Source organism: Primulina tabacum, chromosome 8 (genome assembly GCF_025594145.1).
Source record: "Primulina tabacum isolate GXHZ01 chromosome 8, ASM2559414v2, whole genome shotgun sequence".
In the NCBI taxonomy this organism is placed as follows: domain Eukaryota; kingdom Viridiplantae; phylum Streptophyta; class Magnoliopsida; order Lamiales; family Gesneriaceae; genus Primulina; species Primulina tabacum.
The window spans coordinates 3,090,737-3,108,169 of record NC_134557.1 but is presented as its reverse complement, the minus strand read 5'-3'; the positions used below and the strand labels follow the sequence as shown (position 1 = coordinate 3,108,169).

The following is a 17,433-nucleotide window of genomic DNA, read 5'->3' as shown; positions in this document are numbered from 1 at the left end:
GAGATAGTTATTTTTATAATTCATCTCAAAAGAGCGTCCCAAACCATCCACAGAAAAGGCATCATGAGAATACAAGTGTTAATGAGAATCACTCAAAAAGATATGAGAGTTCTTGTTTCAGATGTGGTACTCCAGGACATTGGTCCAAAATTTGTCGAGCCCCTGAACACCTTTGTAAACTTTATAAAGAATCATTAAAGGGGAAAGAAAAGGAGACCAACTTCACTGAACGCAGTGACCATTTGAGTAATTCAACTCATTTTGATGCTGGTGATTTTATGAATGATTTCTCTGGAAATGATCAATATGTTGGTGGGATAGAAATGAACAATATTGATGCTGCAGATTTTCTCAATGATTTCTCTGAAAATGAACAATATAGTGGTAGAATATAAATGTACAATAATTTATTTTTCATGTATCCATATAATGTTTTATTGTATAATTATGATATGTGTTATATTTAAATATATATTGCCAGTAATTTTATTTCATTGCATATTTTTTTGAAGTTCAAAAAATGGAAAATGCTATGAGCAAAGCTGAAGTTTGCATACCCGATAGTGGTACAACGCACACTATCCTCCGAGATAAAAGATATTTCTTGGAACTAAAACCAACAAAAACAACGGTGAATACAATATCAGGTCCTGTAGACTTGATTAAAGGATGTGGTAAAGCACAATTTTTGTTACCTAATAGTACAAAATTTTTGATCAATGATGCTTTATATTCACCACAATCGAAAAAAAATTTGTTGAGTTTTAATGATATATATTCCCATGGGTATGATACTCAAACAATGAATGAATGGAATAAGAAATATATGTGTCTTATCACATATAAATCAGGAAAGAAATATGTGATTGAAAAACTACCAATGCTCCCTACTGGATTGCATTATACACATATAAGTCCGATTGAATCAAACATGGTAGTTGATAATTCTTTAATATTAACCAATTGGCATGATCGATTGGGACATCCTGGTTCAACAATGATGCGAAGAATTATAGAAAATACACATGGTCATCTACTGAAAGACTAGAAGATCTTTCAGAATAATAAGTTTCAATGTAAAGCATGTTCTCTTGAAAAACTTATTATAAGACCATCACCAGCCAAAATCCAAACTGAATCACCAATGTTTCTTGAACGTATTCAGGGTGATATTTGGGACCAATCCATCCACCATGTGGACCATTCAGATACTTTATGGTATTGATTGATGCCTCCAGCAGATGGTCACATGTATGTTTATTGTCAACTCGAAATGTTGCATTTGCAAGATTACTTGCTCAAATAATAAAATTGAGAAATCAATTTTCCGATTATACAATCAAGAAAATTAGACTTGATAATGCTGGTGAATTTACTTCCCAAACTTTCAATGATTATTGTATGTCTATGGGAATCATTGTTGAGCATCTTGTTGCTCATGTACATACACAGAATGGATTGGCTGAATCATTGATTAAACGTCTGCAAATGATTGCTAGACCAATGATTATGAAAACAATGCTCCCTATTTCTATATGGGGACATGCAATTTTACACGCTGCTTCATTAATTCGCATCACACCAAGTGCATATCATAAATACTCCCCATTGCAGCTTGCATTTGGTAAAGAACCAGACATTTCTCATCTGAGAATTTTTGGATGTATGGTGTATGTGCCTATTGCACCACCGCAACGAAAGAAAATGGGACCTCAAAGAAAGGTTGGAATTTATATCGGTTATGATAGTCCATCAATCATTCGATATCTTGAACCTCAGACAGGCGACGTGTTTACAGCACGTTTTGCTGATTGTCATTTTAATGAGGAAATCTTCCCAATGTTAGGGGGAGAACAGAAACATACCGAAAAGGAAATTACATGGCATGTATCATCATTGTTACATCTGGATCCAAGAACAAAACAATGTGAAAAAGATGTACAACAAATTGTACACTTGCAAAGAATAGCCAATCAAATACCAGATGCATTTGCTGACACAAAAGGGTAACTAAATCATATATACATGCTGCAAATGCCCCTGCTCGAATTGAAATTCCAAAGAAACAAATTGAAGATACTCATGATGTCATCAAACGCCTGAAGCGTGGAAGGCCAGTTGGTTCCAAGGATAAAAATCCTCGAAAAAGAAAATTTATAGAGAAACACGATGATCACAAAATAAAGAATGATGTTCCTGAAGAAACACATGATGATCACAAAATAGAGAATGGTGTTCCTGAAGAAACACATGATGATGAAAATATTCTGTCAGAACCACAAACTGACGAGAATCATGAAATCTCTATCAATTACATTAATACTGGAAAAACATGGAACCGAAAAGATATAGAAAAAATTGATGATATATTTTCTTATAATGTGGCAGTCGACATCATAAATGATAATGAAGATCATGAACCAAAATCTTTTGGTGAATGCAAAAATCGGCAGGATTGGATAAAATGGAAAGAAGTCATCCAGGTTGAATTGGATTCGCTAAATAAACGTAATGCTTTTGGACATATAGTCCTTACACCTGAAGGTGTAAAACCTGTTGGATACAAATGGGTTTTTATTCGAAAGCGAAATGAGAAAAATGAAATAGTGAGATATAAAGCTCGACTTGTTGCACAAGATTTTTCTCAAAGGCCTGGAATTGATTATAAAGAAACGTATTCTCCCGTGATGGATGCAATTACGTTTCGGTATTTGATTAGCTTGGCGGTATCTGAAAATTTAGAAATGCGTCTTATGGATGTTGTTACAGCTTACTTATATGGATCACTTGATAGTAATATATATATGAAAATCCCTGAAGGATTTAAGATGCCTGAAGCACAAAGTTCAAAACCCAGAGAATGTTATTCTGTGAAATTACAAAGATCATTATATGGGTTAAAGCAATCTGGTCGAATGTGGTATAATCGACTAAGTGATCACTTGATGAAAAAGGGATATGTAAATAATTCAATATGCCCTTGTGTTTTCATTAAGAAAACAACATCCGGATGCGTAATTATTGCTGTATATGTTGATGATTTAAACATCATTGGAACGAATAAGAAAATTCAAGAAGTTGTGTCATACTTGAAGGAAGAATTTGAAATGAAGGATCTTGGAAAAACCAAGTATTGTCTGGGTTTACAAATTGAACAAAAAGAATGTGGAATGTTTGTTCACCAGACAAATTATACAGAAAAGATCCTTAAACGTTTTAATATGGATAAATCAAATCCTTTAAGTACTCCAATGGTTGTTAGATCATTAAACATAGAAAAGGATCCATTCCGACCATGTGAAGAAGATGAAGATATTCTTGGTCCAGAAGTACCATATCTAAGTGCTATCGGTGCCCTTATGTATCTTACAAATTGTACAAGGCCTGATATATCTTTTGCTGTAAATTTGTTGGCAAGATTTAGCACATATCCAACAAAGAGACACTGTAACAGAATTAAACATATATTCCTTTATCTACGAGGAACGACAGACTTGGGACTTTTGTATTCAAAAGATGCTAATCCAAGTATAATTGGTTATGCCGATGCTGGATACTTATCTGATCCACACAAGGCACGTTCCCAAACTGGATATGTTTTTACTTGTGGAGGCACTGCAATTTCTTGGCGTTCACAGAAATAAACGCTCGTAACAACTTCATCAAATCATGCCGAGATTATTGCACTACATGAAGCAAGTCGTGAATGTGTGTGGTTAAAATCAATGACCCAACATATCCAAATCTCATGCGGATTATCATTCGACGAGAAGCCTGTGATATTATATGAAGATAATGCTGCATGTGTTGCTCAAATGAAAGAAGGATACATAAAAAGCGACAGAACTAAACATATTCCTCCTAAGTTCTTCGCATTCACCAAGGAGCTTGAGAAGAATAAATGTATTGATGTTCGTCACATTCAATCAAGTGAAAATTCATCAGATCTCTTCACAAAGGCGCTTCCTACGCCAATATTCAGAAATCATATATATAATATTGGGATGCGCAATCTACGAAATTTGTGAAGAATTGTTCGTGTCAACATGAGGGGGAGTTTACGTGACTGCACTCTTTTTCCCTTGCTATGGTTTTTATCCCACTGGGTTTTTCCTAGTAAGGTTTTTAACGAGGCAGTATAAAAACACATAATGAAGACAATCATTATGATCATCATCACAAGGGGGAGTGTTGAAAAATATATTTAAAATGTGTGTATTGAATATTTGAATGTTGAAAATAAGAGTTGTAAATATTGAAAATTAGTGTGTGATGATGTAGGTAATGATGTATTTTATTTTTGGATTATTTGTAAAGATTTCCTATAAATAGATCTCTCATTTGTGAAGAAAATCACAATTGAGTAGAGAGAAAAATATTATAAAGTGTGTAGTTTGGTAAATTTTGAGAGTTTGAGATTTTTACTTTTTACCATAAATTTTTACTTTTTCACAACACTTACAAAATTTTTAATATATTTGGCATATGTCTACGAAAAAGTAAATGGGCCTTTGGGCTGATGAGTGGGAATGATATATTTTGTTTTTAGGGTGATGAGATTGAAGTCTTTTTTATACTTATGAATAATTTTTGACAAAAATTTGTTTGATACGGTCTCACGGTCGTATTTTGTGAGACATATCTCTTATTTGAATCATTCATGAAAAAATATAAATTTTTATGCTAATAGTATTACTTTTTATTGTAAATATCAGTAAAGTTGACTCGTATCACAGATAAAGATTCGTGAGACCGTCTCACAAAAGATCTACTCATTATCTTTTCAACCTTAAAAATACATACTATTATTTAGATACTTATTAATGATTTTTTCAAGAGATATTGATTATCTTGATGGGTTTTTAAGATAATAAAAAATTTAAAAAGTGGAATTTCTAGTTATTTTAAATTATCTTTAATTTTATACTTTTTCTGAACCTCAAATTTTTAAATAAACTAATATTTGTGGTGTTCCTATAAATTTGAGTGTTGAATATAATTTATTTTATTTTAAATATGTTGATAATTATTTAATACACTGTTGTTATACAGTAATTTATTGAATAATGCTTTTATGCGCCTATATAATTACATTTACTAATACCTACTTGTATATGGTTTTGCATATGATTGTATTTCAACATGTAGTGAGACAAACATGGTCTTGACGTACTTACAAAGAAACTATAAAATCATGAGTAAAATTATGTTAAATTTCAAAGGACTTGCCCTTTCCAAGATGTAGGCCATCTCTCCAAACATTTAAAATAAACCTTACACAGTGTTTGACCTGACCCATGTAAAAACTGGAAGTGGAGCTATATGTCAGTAATTATTTTTTTTTTTGGGCTCTAAAATTGTTTATTTTGGCTCATGATATCAGTTTTGACTTGGGAAAGTTGAGATATAGTGGTGTGGGACACTAGTTTGAAGAGTAAAGCAAAGTTCTCAACCATTATATATTCTTACCCTTCAAGTGTAGGCATATGAAGAAAAATGCAACATCTTCATGTCCTTTCAAGCCAAGCCATATTCCATTTTCAAAACTGAATCCATGCTTATTATAAATATAATACCCCAATGTGTAATGTTTGATTTATGAAAATCAACTGCATCTAATCAAGTACCCTTAAAACAATGAACAAGTTAACATATCTTTGCTTTCTTGTTTTGCTTATAGTGCCCATTAAATGTGAAGACGGAGTTTTTCCAAAAAAGTTTGCGACTTTTGAAGATATAGAGGAATGGGAGGTGAAAGAAGATGAAGGCGACGGATTTGATGAGCTGTTGGAGTTTCCATCTTGGAGAAGTGGGAAAGGCCGGAACAAGATCCTTGTTAATGTAGACGCGTTTGGTGCTGTTGGGGATGGAGTATCGGATGATACTCAGGTTTTTGAATGCTCTTTCTTGATCACATGTTCCTCGATCCTCAAGAGCATATTGAGAAAATATTTCATTTAGTTTACTATTATTTTAAAAATAATTGCTGGTGTATAATATCAGGCCTTTGTAAATGCTTGGAAGCAAGCTTGTTCTTCACCAACAAAATCAGTCTTTTTGGTTCCTGAAGGGAGACGCTATCTTGTCAATGCCACAAGATTTAGAGGGCCTTGTGCTGATAAGATAGTAATCCAGGTATACTTTATGCATATCTCAATCTGCAGTAGATGAACATGATTATAGCATTAATTAGTCCTACACTTACAGAGGAAAGATGAACAAGATTATCTAAATTTTGAAGTCTATCAAATGGAATATGTTATGCACATCAATGAAGGGATTTGATGCGTGTGCAGATTGAAGGAACTATCGTAGCACCCAATGAGCCAAAGAATTGGGATCCAAAGAACCCCAGAATGTGGCTTGATTTTTACAATATAAGCAAGGCCATTTTCCAAGGAAATGGAGTTATTGATGGATCAGGCAGCAAATGGTGGGCAGAATCTTGCAAAAAGAACAAGTCCAACGTAAATCTTAAACAAAATCGTGTCGTCATAGTTTATCCTAAGCGAAAAGATACAGTGTTACTAATCTGTAATCTTATACTTGTTTTCTTGTATCCTCTTTCTCCCTCAGCCATGCAAAGGAGCACCAACGGTGAGGTTCTACTATGTTTATAATTCGTCAACTTATCATGCCAAACTTCTCAAACTGTAAGATAAATGAGCCAAAAGGAGAATTTAGATATGAAAAAATTGCATAAACGCTGCTGCAGGCTTTAACTATAGATTCAAGCTCCGCTGTAAGAGTCAAAGGACTCACCATTCAGAACAGCCAACAGATGAACTTTGCGATTTCACGATCTGATTCGGTCCGTGTGACTGGTGTGAAAGTTTCATCTCCTGAAGATAGTCCCAATACCGATGGAATCCATATCACTGGATCCACCAATGTTGTTTTGCAGAACTGCAAAATCGGAACAGGTTCTATAATTTTATTCTTAATATATATTCGATCGTTTGAATTTTAGTCAGACGTGCAAGATGATGCACTTCTCTTAGAGGAATTTAACGTAAAGAATCAAACATTGTGAATTTGTTTGTTGACAAATAGGTGACGATTGCATCTCAATTGTTAATGCTAGCTCCAGAATCAAGATGAAGAATATATATTGTGGACCTGGCCATGGAATTAGGTAATCTATATACGTATAATTAACATATTGCCATCAGAGTAAGACCATTCTGCTATTGAAGTCAAAAATTTAAAGCCAAGAATTCAATATATCGACATTGAGTTCGAATTTGTTGAATGAATACTTAAATTTTCGTTCCCTCGTCACAGCATAGGTAGTCTTGGGAAAGACAACTCCACCGGTATGGTCGAGCAGGTTGTACTGGATAATGCATTCATTCGAGGTACAACAAACGGCCTTAGGATCAAGACTTGGCAGGTGAACTCTCATGTTCTTAAATAATAAACAAACTCGAAGCATAAAAACTGAAGATTCAGCAAAGAAGTTACATTTCATCACTTCACTAGATATCTTTTGCATAATTTTGGTGTGTTGTTTCAGTTGACTATGAAAATGAAAAGTCCTGTTTTCGTAGGGGGGTTCTGGTTATGTGCGATCCATACGTTATCAAGATGTGAGGATGGATAATGTCTCCAATCCAATTATCATAGACCAATTTTATTGTGATTCACCAACTACTTGTCAAAATCAGGTAAAGCAACAAAAGAACATCCCATTTCCCATCAACTCTATAATGTATGAATCTATTTACACTTCATAAGCCTTTCACTGTGACAACACTAATGTTTAAGCTTGTTTTTACTTCAATATTTTAGACTTCAGCTGTGGAAATAAGCCAAGTAATGTACCGGAATATTACGGGGACTTCAAAAACCCAAAAGGCCATGAAATTTGCATGCAGTGACACAGTCCCCTGCACCCACATAGTTCTAAACAACATCAACTTACAGAGCATGGATGGAACTGTGGAAACCTACTGCAACTCTGCTGCAGGCTTTGGTTACGGATATGTTCAGCCTTCAGCCGAATGCCTATCATCTTCAGACAAGGACACAAGTATCCTTCAGGAAAAAGAAACTGACAGCTACCACCAAAATAGCAGAGAACATATCATCCATACAGAATTATGAGCACACGTTATGATATTATTGTATAAATAGAGTACGATACAGTATGATATTGCTTGGAAGCCATTTGGACTTACGGATTCCATACTTTGCTTTAGAAATACGCTCAGTAGACATTTAAAAATATCGTGTTATATAGTTTCCATCTTGAGAAGGACATGCGAGTTTCCACAGATGTACATACTCTGAAGTACATCAAAAGTTTCATGTAACTTTATAAATTATAATAGATCGAGATTGATCAAGTGCCGTAAGATTATATTCAATTAAAAAAAGCACGCTCTCTCCGCCTGTGTTAGTACAACCCACTTACTTGGTGTGCCATAAAAGTGAACTCTATTAAGCCGGTGTCTCCTTTTCAATTTAAAACTAGTACCAATCACGCCCTCTAAGAACAATGAAAAACAAGAATAGAAAATTCGTTCTTTTCCAAAACCAGCAAGAAACAAATTTAAGTTGCAGTCATTGGAAGATAAACGATTGCATAACTCCCAGCCACCAAGGAGCAACATTACACTCATTTGGATCATAGTTTCAGAAAGAGGTCAGCAATGCTGTGTACAAGTTTCCATATCAAGTAAAGACACAAGATACGAATTCTAAGTAGGCTATCAATCGCTTTTCAGTTCAGTGCAAGCCAGTGTGGCAGTAAATTTTGACGACAACAAAAAAAAAGCTTTTGATTCTTTCTTCCGGATGTTCTCTAAACATCCACCTCAATTTATGAACCTCCATGCCGAGAAAGGAGAACAGCTCGATACAGGGCAGCAACATGCAGGAAGCACATGAGTACGATGATCAAATCATCCAGAAAGCCAATTATACCTAGCAGTCCTATGAGAAAAAATGCAAAATGTTAAAACCAAAAAAGTAGCTCACAACACACAATTAAGAATATTGTAACATTGATAGAGTAGTACCTTCAGGAATAATGTCCACTGGGCTAAGGACATATATAGCACTAGCAACCATCTGCATATCAGAGACATAGAAATATCAATCCAAAACCAATAGCCTGAAAATGACTTGAAAAAATATGCAACTACTTAGCGGACATGGAGCACAATTAGTATCAGGTTTAATAAGTGATGCCGATTAATCTACATGAGGCAATTAAAAACCATCCAGAAAGCTGCAAAATTTTTATTCAGATGGCATTACTGAAGCTGCCACTACATGAAATAGAATGTGGCGGGAAAAACTGAATGGAGGAATACAATTTTGTTCAGAGTTCCAAAAAATTGGGCAGATGATGTAAGTACAAAAATACAATAATGTAACCATGATGCTCTCTTGACCTGACTTTATGAAGTAACAGCATATAAGAAGGCATACAACATTGCACGGGATATATTTCACATCATCCAATTATTCGCTAAACGATTAAACTTACAATTCAGCCATGAACAAAGGGTTGGGAGAGGAACTCTCTTCTTCCGTAGAAAGAGAGCCATCTGCTCAGATCGAAGTTATAATTCTCAATGAAAACAAGGGGTGATTTCTGGAATGTACGATCATTTTCTTCGAGAAAAGTTAATTCAGGTTCCCATTTTACCAGTATTATAGTTCAAATACTTCGTATTCATGTTGATACAACATTTCAGCATCGGAGCAAATCATAATTTTAGCGCTGGAAAACTTTCCAGAAATCAATGGCTTGACAATTAGGAACATTGAAAGACATGCAGAATTGGTAACATGCATGACGATAGCATCTAATTGGAAGCTTAACACAAGTTACTGCAACATATAGTACAATTACAACAGCAGAACATGACCTTTAGTAGCATCAGAGGCAAAGAGGAGGAGAACTTAACTGCCAAGTAAACACGTGCCCTGATAAAAAGTGGAAGTGTTCTTTGTGGATCTCTAATATCTCGTAACAGTCTCCTGAGAAGAAAGGGTAGGTCTTGCATTCTCTGGAAAAAAAAAGAACGGTTTCATGTAACCAGCCAGTTCAAAATAAATCCTTCACAGCTTCACGGAATTGCAACCATAAGGGGATACCACGAGCAGACTTGAATGTAAATCGGAAATGTGTTGCACATATTCCATGTACTCTTCTAATTTTGTCCTAAAAATATACTCCACATATATAAGGCAACAAAAAACACAATGATCCTATCTTTCCTGTGTACAAGAATCAAGAAAACAGAGGCATATTCACGTGAAAGTATCTACGGATATTGGGTGGGTGAAAATATTTTAAAAAGATTACCAGAGTATGTTATCAAAAGAAAAAAGAAAGAACAGAAAAAAAAAAAGGATTGCCGGAGCAGGAGAACTTATGCATAATAGATAAAGACAAAGTAACAAGCAAACTCTAACATGAATAGAAAGATACAGCTATGATCGTTCAAAAGGTCGACCATCAAATATTGTCAGGAATATTGGAGAAAATTACAACCTGCATGAGACCATTTGACTGTTCACCAAATCGACGGTTATATCTTTCAATTCTCGGCAAGATCTCCGCAGTGTTGACCATGTTGCATTGCCTTGATGATGCTTCGCTGGGAACCAGCAAGGTGATTTCGCGTCGGCATAGGGGACATTTACAGGGGTGAAAGGCGGGTCCATGATCCCAAACTTGTAATATACAACTACCTAATATAGAAAACAACCAATTAAATGTTAACTAGTTTATCACTTGCATAAACTGTAACAGAAGGTGAACAAACAACATAAACTCCTGGCCTCAAATTTCTGCTGAATGGACGCAATGACAATGTCATACTCATGCCTCGCATTAGAACTTTGAGGGTTTACTAGGTAATAAAGGATCGGGGCCCTGAACCAAAGCTCCAATCCCATCGCCCAAACAAAATATTTTGATTATGTATATTTAATCATTATGCCAATAAAGCACGAAGAAATTCAATTCCTATAACGAGACTTTATCAAATAACAAGTTCAAAGCTGAATTCGTAAATTTGTTGTTTGTCAATATCGCAAATCATTTCGTGATTTCCCTTAATTGCATTAGCTGCAACCTTGAAATCTATTAATCAGAAACTGGTAAATTCTATAACAGCGGAGACTCCCTTATAAATATAATGCTAAATTTACCAAATTAAAAGGGCCCATCAACCAGATAAAACCCTACACCAAAATCTTGGCATTCATGGTGGTGTGAATGTGTGTGAGTACGTAAAATAACGCACCGCAAAACCAATGGGAGCAATTGGCTTGGCAAGGGGTATTGAAATTGGAGTGACATATCGAACAGATGTCATTTTCCAGTGGCCCATCCATTTCTTTCTCCTCTCCTTTTCTCTTCTCTATGCAGTTTGGGAGACACTAGCCGCGGAAAACTTGGCTCGCTAGATTTTCAGCAGTTTGACTTTTTGGTGATACTCGATTTCGTGGGATTATATCGTAATCGTGGAATTCCAGGAATTTCAGGGATCGATCAGAGAACTTAATTTGTATCAATTTCTTAAATTTATCTTATTTTATGCCCTAAAAATGCCAGAAAATTCTATACTCGTAAATTGCATTATTTTGAATTTTACCTTTAATAAATCATTTTGTAAACATATATTATTAAACATGACCACCTTATATTCACTAATTTTAATACATCGACATAACATCAAACCTTTTTTTTTACAATTTTATCATTTATAATATAATATTTATTTGTTAACTTTCTTGACATGTATTTATTAGGAATTTTTATATATTTTTCTATATTTTTTAATTAAAATTTCAAATTATTTCATTTAATCTTATCAAATAAAAAAATTAAGATAAAGTAATAATCATGACTCTGTTTAATTTGATATTTGAACAAAAAAATTATAACAATTTATACATAATTGAAATTCGATAATTCATAAATGTAATTAGAAAGATGTTAATTTAATAAATGTTTGAAAATTGTTCAAGAGTTTTTTACTATCACAAAATTTCCAATTTTAAAATATAAGCAATCCAAAAAAAAAATTTTAAAAGAATTATATTTATCTCTCCTTTTATTTTTTGAGAGCCCTCTTCGTAAATATAATTTATTACGAGGATGAAAGTGTTAATTATACTCAAATAGTCTTTTATTATGTAGTCTTTGGAAACACGTTTCTTAGCTTCTTTCACGTATTATATATAAGCCTTGTTAAGCGGTTGTTAAATAACTGAAATGAGATTTCTTTTGGCTCAGTAAGCTAGGTTCGTCTTCTTCAGTTCTTTACAGAAAGTAACCGTTAAAAGATGGCATTTAACGTGAGAATCCATTGAGATTACGTTCAGATTTACAGCCTAAGAAATCCAGTTGGATTAACATAATCGAATATGATTTCTATAATCACCAGACCAGGAGCATTTAATTCTCATGTAATCTCACCAATATATATATAAACAATCCCCTATCCTCTATTTACCCCAAAATTCGAGTGAATTTCACTCAGAGACGCAGGATTCAAGCATCCTCTTGGTTGCTTCCATTCCTCCCCTTCACAATCCAACAGGTTTAATTCTATGGCTGAGTTTATGATGATTTCGACGTTTTTTCCCATTTAAAAAGTTTCCTTTTGATTTCGGAACCGTAATCTGTTTATTAGGATGTATGGTTGTGTAGAAAAGGGGGAATTTATAGGTTATATTGTGTAAAAGAATCAAGGCTACGTTTCTTTGGCGTGAAAATCCATTTAGTTTTGTGGGTTGTGGCATGTCGCTCATTCAGACTTCATCACAGAGGATTAATGTATTGAATTTATTTGCTTTTGTTTACATGTTTATTCAACATGATAATGGATTACACCAAATCCCATGCTAGGCAACGGATGCATCTGTGGTTTTCCTAAATCATCACATATCTGGGACCAAAGGACAATTTCTATTCTTTACTATGTTTTTTTTATACTTCTGTTTTCCAATGTATAGGTGCTTGCGCTGCTAGAGGATATAGAAAAATTTCTTAGCTTGCCTTTTTGGAATTGCACATAATTTTGTTGTCTCTCTGCGCATGGAGCTAGAAGGAAAACCCTTGCGAGGAGTTGAATTCTAGCTTCAATGCTTGTTATTTCCCCGCCTAACGAATACATTCAGGGGCGGAACCAGGACTCATGAATACCTGGGACTGGCTCTATCCTATATTTTAAAAAATTTAAACCGAACTTCCAAATAAACCAAATGTAGGAACAAACGTTTACCGCTTTAGCAAAAATTATAGCTTGTGGTAATGGAGCAACTCAAATATTTTGAATCGTACAGCAACTCAAACGTCATAGTTCGATCACTCTACCTAATAGGAACAATTATTGCACCTCAACACCGAACCGAATTTTCAAATTAATTCATTTCGGTCTATTATTCTGGTTGAAACTGATATTTTGTTCACCATTAGATTGTAATTGATATTTGGTCGTTATTTGTTGATATGTACTCTTTTGGTTTTAAATAACTTGACAGTTTTTATTTTCTTCATTCCATGAGTTATTTAACTAGAAAAATTCAATATTCCCAAAAATTTACAACAAAGATATATTTTTCAAATTTCATACTTATTCAATTTTCGGTTATTATAAATAGAAAAATCACAAAACAAGCCCAACAATAATTGCACATCAATAAACATCAAACGTTTCAACCAATTGATTATTATTCTAAAAATAAGCAACAATAGATTTTTATGGTGAAAATTTAAACTTCAAAATTTGTATACATCATAAGACAATATTATTGCAACTCGAATAACCAAAACTAAATATTTAACATAATTTTAGAGTCGTCGAATTTTTATCTCAAAGTCGTATATAATTTCAGAACATACGACAATAAACCAACTAATATACAGTAATGAATTATGATTTATGAGAGTTGTCTTATTTTTAGTTTTTAAACACGAGACTAAAAAAATTAAAAAAAACTGATAAATTTGTTCTATTTTTAATATTGGCTAAAAATAATTTAAAATTTTAAAATACTAATTTAAAAAAAAAAAAAAATAGGTGGGGCTGGAGCCCACCCTAGCCCAGGGTGGCTCCGCCCCTGAATACATTCAATATTGCAATTGCTATTAGTGGTGGAACAAGAATGATTAATTCACCTTGCATTATTTGATTTCAACACAAGCTTATAGTAATTGATTTTTAGATATTTTACGAACCAGTCAACTGTAAAAATATTAAAATTAAAATTCTCTCTTGGAAATCAAAGCATGATACCAACTTGTTTGGTGTCAAAGATTTTCAACTACAATTCTACAGACAGAGTACTGCTAAGCCTAATAGTTATTTTTATCTTTTAATTCATGCGTTTTTATTAAAAGAGAGAAAATATAACCTGAATTTTTCCATCGTTTTTTGGGAAATTGATTCCGCTTACCACCAACATTTTTAGTGATGCATTTATTTTCTCTATTGTTTGTGTAGCATTGAACTATTTTCCGATTTTCGTTATATTTTCATCATGTTATATACATTGTTGCAGTCTTTGTTTAACAAAGCATTCGTGCACTTCGTGTTGGATCCAATTGTTTTTGGTGGCACGTCTATAGAAGGGTCATTTGCTGCTAGATATGATTGTTTGGTCCTAACAGAGAAAGTAAGCTTCTCTGCTTGGCAGTTTGTATCTTAGTATTAGTTCTCACTTAGCTGATATTCTCTTATTTGCATCATAGGTTGAACAAATCCAAATTGAAGCCTTAGTCTCGATAAGGGGTGTAGGCCGTGTAAAAATATTGGGTTTTAAACAAGTCATCATTTCCCATTCTTAAATACGTGTCATGATGATTTGAGTTCTTAAGTAACTTCTAAAACATTTTCTTCTGTAAACACTGACTTGGGTCGTCTTTGAAATCCCATTGATGGCCGTGTTGTGTTTTTCCATGTTTAAGTTTAACTTTTTCTATGAAGTAAAAATTATTATCTTAGTTTGCAAGAAGCGAGGTCTTGCAGTTAACTAAAATTTTGAAGATAAAGTAGATATTGCTTCGCTTTGTTAAGCTATAAAGTTTTGGCAGTAGGGATGCATGTATGACGTAAGTCACCTTTATTGTGTTATTCTTTTTGAGCAGCGTTTGCTTATGGATAGGATTTCTAGAAATAGGTACTAAGGAGTCTTATCCTAACTTTTTCCAAATAATGTGAGGTGACATGTGTTGTGAGTGGTTTCTTGTGAGAGTTTCTTGATAGAACAACTGAAAATTGTGAACATTATATGTTGAGAATAAGAATTGTTTATGCACAAAAAGAATTATAATTACAAATAAACATACAATCGATCAGATAAAGCATCTTCCTTTGCTGCTAACAAAGTCATCTTCTTGATTAATGTGTGATGCAAAGGAAGAAAATATCATTAGTGTGTAGAAAGTGAAGTTTACAAAATTGTGTATGATATACTTGATGGCTAATTTTTACCACAAAATCAGTGCTCAAAATCAAGTGTCAATTCTTTCATAACATATATCTTGTTGGTCATCTCTTGGTGTTGACGATCACAATTATTATAGCCAATCATCAAAACTTTGGCGAAAACATGAAATATTGATTTTAGATGCGATGAATTCAACTCTCGTACAAGTTTATGTGGAAACGCGACTTCACATTATGTGTTGCGGGCTGCACTTAAAAGTCTCAAAAATTATTTTAATCGGCCATCTGTTTAAGTGAAGACGGCATAGAATTAGAATTACATGATATAAACAAGTGTTTCTTGTTTCACTGTCATGCATCCACCAATTAGAATTTTACCATAATAACTTAGATTAAACCATGTGTAATCCATTAATTATCATTCGTGCATTTTCTACACCAGATAAGCTTGACTATCCTTCAAAATTTTTTGTAGTTTAAGTTTAAGGGATATCACCATGGTTCGATCAAAGATAAGATATGAATTAATTGCTGATGAACGTGCCCGACGTGAGACGTTTAGGAAAAGGAAACCGGGTTTATTTAAAAAACTAAATGAGTTGAAAACACTATGTGATATTGAAGCTTGTGCAGTTGTCTACAATGGAGATGGGACTCAGCCCGAAACTTGGCCCTCCCTTGATGAAGCATCCCGTGTAGTTCAGAAGTTCAAAAATTTACCTTCTTCTTTACAAAAAACCAACATGGTAAATCAAGAAGGGTTTCTTATGCAAAACTTGGCTAGGCTAGAAAAAAATTTGGGCAAAGAGAGTGAGAAAATTGAGTCCTCAGAAATGGAACTACTCTTAGCTAGGTGTCTACACAATCTTGAGGTGGATGTGGCCAATTCAGATGATTTGCGTGAGATGCTTTGCCTATTGGAGAGGAAGATTCGAATGGTTAATCATAAGATTTCTAAAATTGAGACGTCTGATTCTACCATGGTTGCGGGTGGTGCAAAAGTATCTAGGCACGATGGTCGTGATGAAAAATTAAAGCAGCCCATTTGAAGATTCATTTTTGAAATCATATATTTATTGTATGATATTTTTATCATGTTATATACCAACAAATAGATAAGATAAACAATAAAGTATTTGATAAGATAATGTGCTACAATGAGGACGATGAATTCATTTCAAGTCCTATCATCAGTATCTGTTATACTGTGGTCCAGTTTGGAAAGTAAAGAGGTATAATATTCCAATTTTTCTCCTACTTCTTCGAAACAAATAAATAGATAAGTGGTCTTGATCTGGGGCAAATTTAATTGTTATTAACTACTTTAATTGTTCCATCTTTATTCTTTTTTATTATTTATAAATTTTATTTTCCTTTGTAACTAGAAAAAAAATATGTGTGTTGTACGTGGAAGCAATTTGTTTTGGTGAAAATTAATTATTTCGAACAATTGTTGCAAGCTTTACATCATTGGTTTGGTTTGATTAATTCTTCATTTCACATGCACATACTTTGAAGTGTTAATATTCATTCCTATGATTGTCTAAAATTATGTGTTTTTTTATATACTAAATGAGATCATTTTCATTTATTTTTTTACAATGAGAAATTTTAGAACATAGATATCGTAGTAGTTGAAATTTAAACGAAGCAATTGATTGAAGTAGATAAAAATGTGGTTTAAACAATTATCGTATTCCACGGGGGCCACGCTCAGTTATCAAATAATCCGTAAAGAAAAATATTGTTACAACCACTAATGTACTATTACAATTAGAGATTTTTCCTTGATAAGTTTGACCACGGTTCAAAATACAACTGTTGCAGTTCTGGAACTATATGGTTCATGTTCAATGCAAGGTAAATTCAGTACCGAACAACTTAGATGCGGTCATGATTTCTAATGGTTTGGAATATGGTTTGGACAAAAAAAAGTAGAAATCTCACTGTTTGTGAAATTAATGGGAGTATTATAACTTTATGAAGTACGGAACCAGCAGTTGTTTAAACGTTA

General features: G+C 33.6%; 3 protein-coding genes across 3 annotated transcripts; 2 read left to right on the top strand and 1 right to left on the bottom strand.

Annotated features, from left to right (window-relative positions):
* Positions 1-5,446: 5,446 nt before the first annotated feature.
* LOC142552972 (putative polygalacturonase At1g80170) lies at positions 5,447-8,348 on the top strand. Its single transcript, XM_075662918.1, has 9 exons — positions 5,447-5,889; positions 6,004-6,135; positions 6,297-6,467; positions 6,577-6,597; positions 6,716-6,923; positions 7,054-7,135; positions 7,285-7,393; positions 7,551-7,667; positions 7,792-8,348. Exons 1-9 carry the CDS (start codon positions 5,638-5,640, stop codon positions 8,104-8,106), a joined length of 1,407 nt encoding a protein of 468 aa, XP_075519033.1. The 5' UTR covers positions 5,447-5,637; the 3' UTR covers positions 8,107-8,348.
* Positions 8,349-8,607: 259 nt separating this feature from the next.
* LOC142552973 (uncharacterized) lies at positions 8,608-11,545 on the bottom strand. The gene is made up of 5 exons (XM_075662919.1): positions 11,268-11,545; positions 10,511-10,710; positions 9,921-10,022; positions 9,024-9,075; positions 8,608-8,937 (listed from the first exon to the last, which is right to left on the bottom strand). The coding sequence occupies exons 1-5, from the start codon at positions 11,356-11,358 to the stop codon at positions 8,825-8,827; spliced, it is 558 nt and encodes a 185-aa protein (XP_075519034.1). The 5' UTR covers positions 11,359-11,545; the 3' UTR covers positions 8,608-8,824.
* A 4,371-nt stretch (positions 11,546-15,916) lies between these two features.
* LOC142554294 (agamous-like MADS-box protein AGL80) lies at positions 15,917-16,468 on the top strand. Its single transcript, XM_075664980.1, has one exon. It carries the CDS (start codon positions 15,917-15,919, stop codon positions 16,466-16,468), a length of 552 nt encoding a protein of 183 aa, XP_075521095.1.
* Positions 16,469-17,433: the final 965 nt, after the last annotated feature.

Coding starts and splice junctions, on each gene's coding strand:
- LOC142552972 (XM_075662918.1), top strand. CDS start 5,638: ATGAACAAGTTAACATATCTTTGCTTTCTTGTTTTGCTTATAGTGCCC. Junction 6,468..6,576: donor GCAAAAAGAACAAGTCCAAC/GTAAATCTTAAA, acceptor TTTCTCCCTCAG/CCATGCAAAGGAGCACCAAC. Junction 6,598..6,715: donor CATGCAAAGGAGCACCAACG/GTGAGGTTCTAC, acceptor ACGCTGCTGCAG/GCTTTAACTATAGATTCAAG.
- LOC142552973 (XM_075662919.1), bottom strand. CDS start 11,358: ATGGATGGGCCACTGGAAAATGACATCTGTTCGATATGTCACTCCAAT. Junction 10,023..10,510: donor AGTCAAATGGTCTCATGCAG/GTTGTAATTTTC, acceptor TTTTTTTTCCAG/AGAATGCAAGACCTACCCTT. Junction 8,938..9,023: donor AGTGGACATTATTCCTGAAG/GTACTACTCTAT, acceptor TTTTTCTCATAG/GACTGCTAGGTATAATTGGC.
- LOC142554294 (XM_075664980.1), top strand. CDS start 15,917: ATGGTTCGATCAAAGATAAGATATGAATTAATTGCTGATGAACGTGCC.